General features: G+C 43.0%; 1 protein-coding gene across 14 annotated transcripts in view; it reads left to right on the top strand.

The window, feature by feature from the left end:
* Nucleotides 1-12,358, top strand: part of LOC117140973 (mitogen-activated protein kinase kinase kinase kinase 4) — a 31,303-nt gene extending 18,945 nt beyond the window's left edge. For 3 of the 14 annotated variants that reach the window (XM_033304207.1, XM_033304208.1, XM_033304209.1), the window contains exons 5-19: nt 73-315; nt 428-933; nt 1,004-1,177; nt 1,740-1,760; nt 2,595-2,953; nt 3,374-3,533; nt 4,475-5,392; nt 6,959-7,126; nt 8,892-9,491; nt 9,557-9,712; nt 9,775-9,942; nt 10,022-10,171; nt 10,231-10,365; nt 10,439-10,513; nt 10,580-12,358. In XM_033304207.1, coding sequence (XP_033160098.1) covers nt 73-315; nt 428-933; nt 1,004-1,177; nt 1,740-1,760; nt 2,595-2,953; nt 3,374-3,533; nt 4,475-5,392; nt 6,959-7,126; nt 8,892-9,491; nt 9,557-9,712; nt 9,775-9,942; nt 10,022-10,171; nt 10,231-10,365; nt 10,439-10,513; nt 10,580-10,753 — 4,007 coding nt within the window. In that variant the 3' untranslated portion in view covers nt 10,754-12,358. The remainder of the gene's footprint in view (nt 1-72; nt 316-427; nt 934-1,003; nt 1,178-1,739; nt 1,761-2,594; nt 2,954-3,373; nt 3,534-4,474; nt 5,393-6,958; nt 7,127-8,891; nt 9,492-9,556; nt 9,713-9,774; nt 9,943-10,021; nt 10,172-10,230; nt 10,366-10,438; nt 10,514-10,579) is intronic. The other 11 variants (XM_033304212.1, XM_033304210.1, XM_033304213.1 and 8 more) reach the window with 11 other exon arrangements.
* Nucleotides 12,359-12,795: the final 437 nt, after the last annotated feature.

Below are 12,795 nucleotides of genomic sequence, written 5' to 3'. Positions count from 1 at the left end.
AATGAGTCACCTGCCACCGTCGATCCTACCTGCTAAACTGGCTTTCGTCCGCTTCTCTCCCCCGCACCATAGGTACTCCCTACTGGATGGCCCCCGAGGTCATTGCCTGCGACGAGAATCCCGACGCCACGTACGACAATCGCTCCGATCTGTGGTCGCTGGGCATCACCGCCCTGGAGATGGCTGAGTCACAGCCCCCGCTCTGCGATCTGCATCCGATGCGCGCCCTCTTCCTGATTCCGCGCAACTCGCCACCCAGGCTCAAATCGAAGAAGTGGTCCAAGAAGTTCCACGGCTTTATTGACACGGTGCTAGGTGAGTCATCTGCTTTTATGGTAGCAAAAAACTGTTTGGTCTTTTGAGTCATGCCATTGCACTTTTTAAAATCCCATGAGATCAATAACTAAGCGTAATGTTTCACCAACAGTTAAGGACTATCACCAGCGGCCTTACACCGAGAACCTGCTGAAGCACGGCTTCATCAAGGACCAGCCCACAGATCGCCAGGTGCGCATCCAGCTGAAGGACCACATCGACCGCTGCAAGAAGCGCAAGCAGGAGAAGGAGCGCGAGGACTACCGCTACTCGGGCTCCGACAACGACGACGACGAACCGCAGCTGGCCGGTGAGCACAGCTCCATTGTCCAGGCACCAGGCGGCGACACGTTGCGCCGCAACTTCCAGCAGATCCAGGAGGGTCGCCTGGCCGCCGAGCAGCAGCAGCAGCAGCATCACCTGATGGCCCAGGCGCAGGCCCAGGCGGCTGCCGCCCATGCCGCTGCCCAGGCCCAGGCGCAACTCCAGCAGCAGCAACAGCAGGCTGCGGCGGCGGCAGCAGCGGCGGCCCATGCAGCACAACAGGCTCAGCAGGCCGCCCAGCAGCAGGCGCAGGCCCAGCAGCCACAGGCCAATCGGCAGCCAAAACCGCCATCGGTGAGGAGATGGCCATGAATGTGGCCTTACAATATGCTCTGATTTACTCAACGCTCTTATTTGATTACAGCGCCAGCAGGTTGAGGAGCCGGGTCCGCCAGCAAGGCCGCCACAGCGCCTGATCGTGGTGCCGGATCCGCCGCACGCCAATCGGCCATTGCCACCGACGCCCAAGTGCGGCGAGCCGGCGGGACAGACGCCGCAGCAACAGCAGCGCAACTCGCAGAATAACTTCAAGCCATCGGTGCGTATCGGGCGTAGATTAACAGCGAAAGGGCAGGGCCGATAAGGCGGCAATCGGGTAATCCGATCTCAAGGGGAGGTCTCCTCCAGAGCAATGACTTCCAGTCGAGAAAGCATAACAGCAGCTTATAGTTGTGAAATGTGCCCAAGGATGCTCCATCTCTGCCCCGTAATTTGTAAACCCCGCCCCGCGTTGTAGTTAGTTTTTAGTTTAACCCATATGTAAACCATGTAAAAGTCGAAACCATGCCATATCTTATCCTAATTTATATCTCTTTTATTTTCATGTTATGTGCGCCTACATAATCTCTAAATATATATATATATATCTATATAACGTATACAAATATGCATTGATAAACCCGTATATACCATATACCGTATGCGCCATATATACGTATGCCATATGTCGATTTATGATTTGACTCATGTGTACATCATCCCGTTGCGCCGTTAAACCAACGTATGATTTCCGAACCGCACACGATTACGATTACAACAAAACAAACACTTGATATTATCAAACACAACAACAATCACGACTACTACTACAACAACAACAGTTACCACCAAGGAGACCTGAGGTATGTCCTACGATTTTCAGTTGAAGCCTGTCGCATCTTTTCGTTTTGTTTACTGCTTGAGTTACCTATAAAGTTTGCATACATTTGAAATTTGAGTGCGTTTCCGAAGTAGTTGGCCTTAAGGAAATGCATTTTGATATAATCAGGTCAAGATAAGAGGTTTAAAACTAACACCTAACTTCGGCAACGCACTCTGCATTGATTGTTTTCCATTTGTATAACCCCAAAAAAACTCCCCCTTTTGGACCTTAGTCAAAATTGCTCTAACGGAGGTACACAAAACCCTTTGTAACTCTCGAACCCCAAAACCAACACCTATTGCACGTGCCACTTTTGAACTAAGCTTCCACAGCGCAAAGATTCCATAACTCAACCGATTTGACTAACCCCCTTCCCAGTAGATTGATACACCTGGAGCATAGTGTTTCCTGTGTGATTGATTGATGCGTTTCTAATGCGGTTTCGAGCAAAGTGAAGTGCCGAAACGGATCTATTCTTCCAACTAACGTAGATAAAGACTAACAACCGAGCTTTCTAACCGATTCTATGTAATGCTCTGCTGGATCCAAAAACACCTTTTCGCCTGGCGTGCGTTTGATCGTTTTTATCTATAAGTACCGTATCGGAGGAAAATCCAATCTAATGCTCTCTTACTTCTCGTTCCCACCCCACTCAAAATGAATCGAAAACCCGTGAAAAACTGTGGTATCATGTGCAATTCAACACACACACCCAACAACAAACACACAACAAACAAACACACACACAAACACACAAATCCTCCTGCCCCTGAAACGAAAACAACAAACCAAAAAATGTATTGTAAAACTGTAGGATCATTTGGATGTGTTAGCAGCACAATTAAGTGAATTGGGCGTGGTCTTCTCCCAACAGCCACAGCCGCAGACGGCCGCCGGTGGCCAGGGATCCCAGCAGCAGGCGCAGCCGGAGGCGCCGCCTCGCAACAATCGCCAGTCGAGCGGTCTGTCCTCCTCCGGGGGATCGGCATCCGGAGGCGGCGGTTCGTCCAAGCCGGCCGCCGCTCTGCCGCCGCAGTCGAACAATCATCTGGGCCAGCCGGTGAACCCGCTGGATCCCTTGGACAGCAGCGATTCGGACAGCGAGCCGGATGAGCCCAACGACCGGGCCAGGAACGATGGAACTCTACTGGCCAGTGATCCGCCCAAGCCACTGTAAGTACGAGCACAAAGAAGGGGCGTGACAGTTTGCAGCAAAATTCCACAAATCGAAGATGCAACCAAGTAGTTCACTATCAAGAATCAGTTGACAGGGATCGCAAATGAAGATGGCTATTAGGCAATGGAATTGAATCAATAAAGTAAACAATTTATTTTAAACAAAAACAGCATAATGCAATCTATTTGCGGTCCCTGATTAAAAGCAACACATCATCTCTCTATTGATACTAACCCCACTTCACAACATTCTTGTCTCTCACTTGTTTAAACACCTCATTGATTACCCGCCCACCTACACCCTTCCACATCCACTGCCACTCCCATTTCATTTCCATATCCATGGTCAACGACGATTTGCCGCCCCTTTTTCGTTTTCGATTTGTTTTTTGGCTTTTTGGTTTTCGTTACGTTCAGACCCGAATTCTCATATAGGCCCGGCTTGGGACCCGTCTCCGAGGACGCCAACACGACAACGCCCTTGAGTCACGGCAGCGGTGGACCGCCCAACCGCCCACTGCCGCCCACGCCCGACGACGACGATCAGGCCGGCGATCGGACTTTGATCATGAAGCGCGTAAGTTGCACCCACATCTTCAGAGCTCAGCTTCTATACCCTTACTATATACTTATGAGTACGACTCTTCGTTTAGTTTAGTTATTAGTTTTGATTTTGTTTACCACCGATGAGACGCGAACCGCGAGGGTTAGGCCAGAATGAGCTTTAGGAATATGCCTTGTGAATCGGTGACAATTGTACAAATTGTAAACTAGCTTTTGCCGGGTTAAAGGTCTGCCAGCCCGAACAAAGGAAAGTAGGATTACGACTAAAATATCAAAAACGGATAATATACACTAAGTTCAACCTGGTTGTGGTTCTCTAAATTAAAGAGTTACTTAGACTAGCCTAAAATATGATTTGATTTTCCTACTAAATTTATTTGAATTTGCATTAATCTTGATTTGATATAATCATATATACATTTTTTATAGTTATTTAATGGCGCAAGCAGCGTGAAATCTTTTTCGTGAATTTTTCTTTCTTTGTACAAATTTATTTTCCAAATTTCCGTTACCAACTTTTTGTATATTTTGATTGAGCCATGTGTGATGTTGCATCTATATAAACATTAATGCACTGGTGCATAGAATGTTGACACGATCGAGATATTGTACATACATGACTATATATGCACATCCGCACACACACACACCCCATATATCTCTCGAATACCTACATACCTGGGTTGGTACATATATTTCCGAGACCACTTATCAAAATCAGAGATATATATATCAAAACCCTGTGTATTTCGTTACCTACCGGAATGAATAGCAGAATTCATGAAAAACTTTCCATGCTGTGGTGGGTGGGGACGAACCAAGCTCTCTTTTAATCGATATTTAGATGCCTCTAAGTATTAAAAACAGACCAACCTAACACCATTCTTCTCTTGCTGCGTACTTACTACAACAACAACAACTACTACTCCTCCCTGAACCCGAAATCCCCAATAGAAACTAGAGCAGAACATAAACCGCCTGCAAAAGTCCGCATCCACATCGCAAGCCAATGTGACACCGTCGCGTCGCGGCGACGAATCCAATTTGCTGAGGGACTGGGACTTTGATCGGTTCTTCCCCAAGAACGCAAACGGTCCGAGGGGCAGTGGACGTGGTAGTCCCACTACCACTGCCAGCCTGAGCCGAAGCTCCCAGCTGAGCACGCTGAAGGCGGATACGAAGCTCCAAAGGGCCAGTGTGGCGGAGGCCGTCACCAGACCAGTTCCACGGGGCTATCAGCCGCTAAAGGCCGAACCAAGTGCTAGCCAAAGTATTGCCAAAGAACAAGGATCAGCATCAGGATCCGGATCGGGATCGGGAAGTGCAAGTGGTAGCGGAAGCAGTGGTAGCACCAGTTCCCCAGCGCATAAGCGCCAGGATTCGGACTCCCGACTGCCAACGAATTTTGAGCGCGGTTTTCGACGCGAGAACTCGGACTTCTTCCCGCTGGCCAAGAGATACTCGGCGGTGTTCAGTGGAGCCACTGCAGCCGGATCCACAGCGGGATCGCCCTCAGCACAGGCTCTTCAGAGGTCAAGCGCAGTGTACCAAAGGAACAGCATTTACAGCAGCAGCATCAGCAGTAAGAGCAAGGAGAATGCCGTGCCTGGAGCGCCAGGAGCAGCTGCAGCAGGAACTGCCACTGCCAGTGCCAAGCCAGGACCAGCTGCAGCCACAACCACTGCCACCGCCACCAAGGGAGCTGCTCCAAAGACCTCCAAGTCCCTGGCCAACTTTCACTTCCTGCGACCGCGTCGCGAAAAGACTGAATCCGTCATTGTGCTGCAGAATGCTGCCGTTCGCGCCCAAAGGCAGCAGCAACTGCAACAACAGCAGCAGCAGCAGCAACTGCAGCAGCAACAGCAGCAGCAGGTAAACGCTCTCAGCTCGCACCAAACAAGCAAATCAACAGAGAGGCAAACATTTATTCAAAAAATGCTGCGAACATAACTCACCAAAAAAGAATATTGCAAAAATAATTATTCCATTAAATTGTGTTTTGTCTTGGCGCCAGAAAAGTAAACCAAACCACCCGAACTACCAAAAAAAGGCTGAAATTTACCATTTGGCTCGCTATTTCCATACTCACCACATCCACACACACGCACTTTCAACTAATAGCTCGTAAATAAAATATTAAAACAATACACGCCCATTGTTGCTAATCGAAAAACAGCTGGAAATGTACAAAATAGGGGATAGCTAAACGATGTGTTTTTATACTTTTCATTGCTTGAGCATGTTTGGTTTTATTTGGTTTTTATGCTCCATTGTTTATTGCATTCTCATTTGTTTTGTTTACTTTAATAATCAATCAGATCCCACGCCATTTTAGGACTTAAGCTAACCGCAACCCTAATTAAGACTATCTAATACGCTTAAGAACACTGATTAACAAATGCAAATAACCGGTAGACAGTCGAGATCGGTAAACTAATCTGTATATAATCCTATAAACCCCGAAAAAGAGGCAAAAGTATCGAATGCTAATGAGATCAGTTAATATCCGTAGTACAGGTGCTAAAGCTATCCTGAACTTCCTGTTTAAATGTTAATAATACGGTGTCGATAAAGTTTTATGACTGAGCTTTGGTATTTGAGGCAGCTAGGATCATTTAAAAACAGTAAACCAACTTGAATTAGTTAAATAATACAATTTTAATACATTTGGGTTTAATTGGTTCTTATAGATTGGATAAAAAACCTAAATAGTTAGGATAGTTAGTATACATTTGTTGTTAGACTTGCAATTAAATAAATTCTCTACTTTGCTGCCTCATGTAACTCTGTTAATTAGAATGCTGCTCTGTATCATCTGTAAACTCTACTGCTTTCGCTCAAAATTGTTTTAAAGCTTTTCTCTGAACAAACTCGGAATCAATTAGAAAAGTTTGCTGGTTTGGTACGCAAGAGTAAACGTTAATTAAGGAACATAAATAATACAACGCCCCGCCTGAGAGAGATTGTTTATGCAACTTGAGCCCACGTTTTGCCTGCTGCGCTGAAACTGAAATGTTGCCAATTTAGAATAAGTGTTAGCTTTAAAACAATTTTGACGAGCTCAGCGGACTCGATACCTAAATGTTATAGTGTTTAAGCTCTGTACAAAAGGATACATACACACACACACCCCGCACCCAGAACTCTGTCTATATCTGTACCTACTACAAACCCATATGCGGCTAAAGTCGAGGCTTAGTAGTGGCGGGGTCATCATTAGGCAACCTCAAGTGTCTCATTGGCATTCATTTATTTTGTGCTGCTGCTCTTGAATCTCTTTTGTACGTTACTTGACTCATTTCGTTGACTCGTTTCTGTTTCTCCTACTTTCCCTTAAAGACATTCTGTAACCCCATTTTCCCCTCTAATTCCATTGCAATTGTTTGAGAACCTGCATTTATGTGATATGCTAACTCTATGCCATGTGTTTCCACACAGAATCGAGGAGGCGGCGGCGGCGGAGGAGGCGGTGGCAGCAGCGGCGTGGGCGCCGATGGCACTGGACTGGGAACTCCTGGGACAAGGACCAGCAGCGTCCTGCCGGATCTACTCAGCCAGGCGTCGCCGGCAACGCCACCACGCCATGATAAATCATCCAGTGAGGAGGTAAGTAATGTGCCCAATAAATACTCCGACTCGTCCTTCTGTGTTTTTCGTTTTAATCGATTTTTCATTGTGTTTTTCGTTCGTAACCCTTGTGTCCACGTTGAGTTTATTTATTGTGATAATATATCTCGTTGTATCGTTCTGTTGTTCGTGCCGATTCATTCCCATTATCTCTTCTCTGCTAGGAATCATGGCTAAGAAAATATAACTTGAAGTTCTTCCGGTTTGATAACAGAGTCATAAACAAGTTCATTATCAGTCATTAATTTAAGAATTCCACCTTGAGACGTATTTAATAACCAGTGAATCAGAACACTTTCGATCAAGGGATTTATACTAACATAAGAAATAATTTTCAAGTCAGGGAAATTAAATTTTTACTTCTAAGTAAACTAGATGCAGATACAGTTTTTTGTTTCCAACTTTTTATTTGGTCATATTTTATCCCATTCCTAACCCCAAGTATGTATGTGACTAATCCCTAAGATATAGAACATCTCTAGCATAAACATATATCTTTGACGTGGAGCAAAGTTCATTATGAAGAGGGTAAACAATGAAAATTGGTCGAGAAATTTTGAAAACATGAAAATAACTTGCATGCTCGTATGAAGCTCTCACCAAGTGCATGACTGAGTAAAAATGATTTATCGAACACATCAAAAAGTAAAGATCCAAAATGTTTAAACAAATTTCTTCTTCTTAATTGTGCTTTGTCTTTCCGCAACGTTTGAGCTGATGGCCACTACGATATATTCTAACAATTTACAAATTACCAATCAAAAACAAACAATCAAAACATTACAATAGTAAGTATGAACGATTAGTCCCCCACCGACAAAGTGCTCCTTATTTTGTATAATTTGCTCTCTTAAAAAACCAACAAAACCCAATAAACAACAACCAAAACAAGAAAATACGTTTGTGTATAGTTATAGTTCTCTCCATCTTATGATTTTTCATCACATTTTCATAATGTGCCATACAATCTGTTTTATTAAAAGGACATGGAAATCTTAAATATAATTTTTGCACATCTTTACAACTTTTTCTCAGCCCTAGGAACACTTTTCAGTGTTATTCTGTCAATAATACAAATGTGTATATATTCATTTCAATTTCAACTTGGGTATTCCCTTTGTCTTTTGCGTTGTAAGCAGCCAATCTTTTGTGGCTAACGTTTCGTCTACTATACATTACACACATACCACATACAACACACACTTGGAGAAATGCTTCCCAAATATTATGAAAACACAACATATTTTTAAATGGTTTCTTCTTTTTACCAAAGGCCTCTGGGGAAAGATTAATCACATATTGATTTATAATTTCTTTTGGTTTAATCTTAACACACTTCCGCCTTTTTACCACTGTTAACATGGTCTGAGTTTCGGCTATATTTTCATTTGTTGTTAGTCTAAGCATCCACACATAACACTTATAAACACACAAGACACTATTGTAATGCTCTCTATGCTCACAAAAACCGAAGCACACACCCAATCCTCGCATGTAAATATTATTTAATTTTTCTTATTTTTAGTTGACATCTTAAGACTAATTAAAATTTTTCTGCACTTTTCTATTTTTCTTTTCTTTCTACATAAAAAACTGTAAACAAATCAAAAACCAATGAAATCCTATGTAAAAATATAAACAATCGAAATATTCGACAATGAAATATAAAATTAATATAAAACATAAACAATCGAACTTATGCCAATATAATAATCGCAATAATCGAACTGTGCTATCGATTAAGCAGTATCAAGCGGCCATCAGCTCATCCGTGCATTCCACGCCATCGAAATCGTTTATCGCCAGCAGCGGAAGCGGTGGTCTCGGTTTGGGGGGCGGTACCGTTGTGGGCGGCGTGATTATCAGCAGCAATCACTCGCCCCAATCGACGATATCGCTCGCCTCCTCGTCCTCGAATTCGCGCCAGAATTCGCCCAAGAATTCAATCAGCAAGACGCGCTCCTCCAGCAGTATTACTAATCTCTTGCACAAATCTGCTTCTTCCTCCTCCGCGAACCTGCACCACCTGACGCCCTGCTCCTCGACATCCTCGGCCTCGATCTCCAATCCGCTGCCACCGCACGCCTATGCCCTGCAACAGAAGCAGCGGAGTTTCCTGACCTTTGGCTTCGGGGCCGGCGGCTCTGGTCCTTCGCGCCGGGAATCGCACGTCAATGTCAACGTAACGCCCACCTCCCACGAGGCGGCCAACGACACGCCCGAGATCCGTAAGTATAAAAAGCGCTTCAACTCGGAGATCCTGTGTGCAGCGCTGTGGGGCGTCAACCTGCTGATTGGAACAGAGAATGGCTTAATGCTGCTAGATCGATCCGGTCAGGGCAAGGTAAGTGAATCATATAAAATGAAATCATGTACCCCTCTAATGCACCATTATGTCTGCTTCCACAGGTCTACCAGCTCATCTCGCGACGCCGTTTCCAGCAAATGGAGGTGCTAGAGGGCCAGAACATATTGGTCACCATATCCGGCAAGAAGAACCGAGTGCGCGTCTACTACTTGTCCTGGCTTAAGTCGAAGATCTTGCGCACCGACGGACTCTCCGATGTGAGTTATTGAATTGCCAAGTGATCCATTCGACTAATAATTCGATATGGTTTCAATTGCAGCAAGTGGAGCGTCGGAACGGTTGGATTAACGTGGGTGATCTGCAAGGTGCTGTACATTTTAAGATTGTCAAATACGAGAGGATTAAGTTCCTAGTGATTGCATTAAAAGACTCTATTGAAATTTATGCATGGGCTCCCAAACCATATCACAAATTTATGGCATTTAAGGTGGGTCTCCATACCTTATTATTATTCCAAAGAATGTTTTCGAGTTGGTTGGTTTTTATTCATGGTTTTAATTTCATAGAATTTTGGTGAACTGGAGCATCGCCCGCTTTTGGTCGATCTCACCATCGAGGATCAGTCGAGACTGAAGGTGATCTATGGCTCCGCCGAGGGTTTCCATGCGGTTGATTTAGATTCAGCTGAAGTATACGATATCTATCTTCCCAAGCATGTAAGTTGGTCTGATGACAAGTGTCGTAATTGATTGCTAAATAATTGCTATTTCTGCAGACTCAGGGTGCAATCATTCCGCATTGTATTGTGGCGCTTCCCAACTCAAATGGCATGCAACTGCTGCTGTGCTACGACAATGAGGGCGTCTATGTGAACACTGTGGGCCGCGTTTCCAAGAACATTGTACTGCAGGCAAGTCATTTGGGAATGCTCCTAGCTATTTGTTGGCCAGTGTGTAATACATTTTTTTTTTAATCCCTCTTAGTGGGGCGAGATGCCCACCTCGGTGGCCTACATTGGCACTGGACAAATCATGGGCTGGGGCAATAAAGCAATAGAGGTGAGTGAGCATGCTTTTGGGAGCTCGAGTAATCATTTAAATGGCTTTTTTGCGCCCTCATTACAGATACGTTCCGTTGAGAGCGGCCATTTGGATGGTGTGTTCATGCACAAAAAGGCGCAGCGCTTGAAATTCCTTTGCGAGCGAAACGACAAAGTATTCTTCAGCAGTGCCAAAGGTGCTTCATCGTGTCAAATCTACTTTATGACGCTCAACAAGCCGGGCATGGCCAATTGGTAATCGAATCCAATCGAAACCAATCCAATTCAATCCAATCCAATCGACGATCGATGATCTTGGCAGGCAGCCTTCGATCGACGCCCATCGATCGATTTGCTCAACCGGCAACAAAATCAACCCATAAACATTTTCTTCTTATTTTACCACAAAAGGCAAACGAAAATGAATGAAAGTATCTAACGTGAACACATAAAAGATAATTAGCTGATTTAAGTGAAGAGTGCATAACGATTAAGTGAGATATCCTAAACAAACACACCAACAACAACAACAACACTCAACAACATACCAACAACCCGAGGTCATAAACTTGTGCTTATGAAATTCACCACGACAACGTTTCAATTAGTAAATGTGCTAAGAAAACTCGATCAACACGAGCCTATATATATATAGATATATATATATATATATATATATATATAAAATAATCTACTTAATATTTAGAAACGAACATTTCAAGCTCACTCGTCGAGGTTTTTTGTCAGATCTGGTCAGAAAAAAAACCGCAATTAAAGCAATTCGTATCCTCCATCCTTTCGATGTATGTATATTAACGTTACATAACTGAACGAACAACCAGCACACACGATTCAGATTCAGATTCATTTCAAATGTCGTTTCACGATTGTGTATGATTTCGCTTACAAGTTAAACTTAAGTTGAAAGCCAACAGCGCAGCATAAGCCCACAAAACATACAAGTATATCGAATTTTCTGCGCACAGCAGAAAATATAGAAGAAAATATATGCAGTTAGTTTTTGTTCTTGATATTATCAAATAGAATTTATTTGTGCGTTTCTGATAAATACGTGTTAGTGGAGAGAGCAGAGGAAATTTATACATTTTATGCAAATGCAAATGGAAATCGAAGCGAAGCGAAGCAAAGCAAACAAAACCCACATAAAACGCCATTGTAAAAACTAAGTGATAAACAAGTAAATAATTGATTAATGTAAAATAAAGCCGAAAGCAACACAAACCCAAGCAAGCTTGCAACAATTGAGGAAATCCAATGGAAGTAGAGAAACGCACCACGACGTTTGCGAGGAGAGCTACCTTAATAACGAAATTGGAGGGAATTACAAAACGAGAACCTAGTTAAGCTGCATTTTTTACTGAACTTTTATACAGAGCCAAGAGAATGATGAAAACAAAAGCAAAATAACGGATGAACGAATCGAGGAGGGAAATTAAACCAAAATTCTATAAATCGTAGCATGTTAAAATTGATAACCATCTCCGCTTGTTGTACTGTGTGCATTTCTTTGTGTTTTCACTAGCTTCAATATCAAAAGTGGTCACGTTGCAATATCTCTATATCGAGTGCATATAGAACCTTATCCCCAACTGGCGCACACTCAAGTCCCCAATGAAACACTAATTCTGCCTTATTTTATGTTGTTTGCGTGATTTCGCCCCACTCCTCTTCCACACGAAACAGTCTCATGAAGAAGTATATTTAAAATATTGTTTGTTTTTGTGTTATAAAATGATTGTACGCCCCCGTATTTAGTAATGTTCATCCAAGCAAAATGGAAAGATAAGTGCACCAAAATGCACGTCTAAAACAACAAAAAAAGAATAAAAGAATTAGTAATAAATGCTTACTTTATTTCTAAAATAAAACAAGTAAAATGGTACAGAAATGAATGTAAATCTAATTATTATATATATATAATCTCAAAATTAAAAAAAAAATACAACAAAAGATCTGCCTTTTATTTGCCTGGTGGTATTTAATATTAAGAAGTTATTTTAATACAAAAGGTAGCTTAGATACCTTTTTAAAATTCTTAGTTAAATTTTTGGGGTCACCCAGCGACACTTAAATTTTTTTACATCAATGTAGAAAGCTTTATACAGGTTTGAGTCATTGCTAGTTCTTACATTACCTTACAAAAGACCAGAAAGTGGATAGTATTGACATATTATAGTTCACTTGAATAATTAAGGTCTTTAAATATTAAAAATTGGTCTGAAATTGTTAGCCTTGTGCGTTTAAAGCAAAATAAATTTTAATTTCGTAAAAAGGCCAAAG

Source organism: Drosophila mauritiana, chromosome 3L, assembly GCF_004382145.1.
Source record: "Drosophila mauritiana strain mau12 chromosome 3L, ASM438214v1, whole genome shotgun sequence".
Classification (NCBI taxonomy): Eukaryota; Metazoa; Arthropoda; class Insecta; order Diptera; family Drosophilidae; genus Drosophila; species Drosophila mauritiana.
This window is presented reverse-complemented; position numbering and strand designations above follow the sequence as displayed.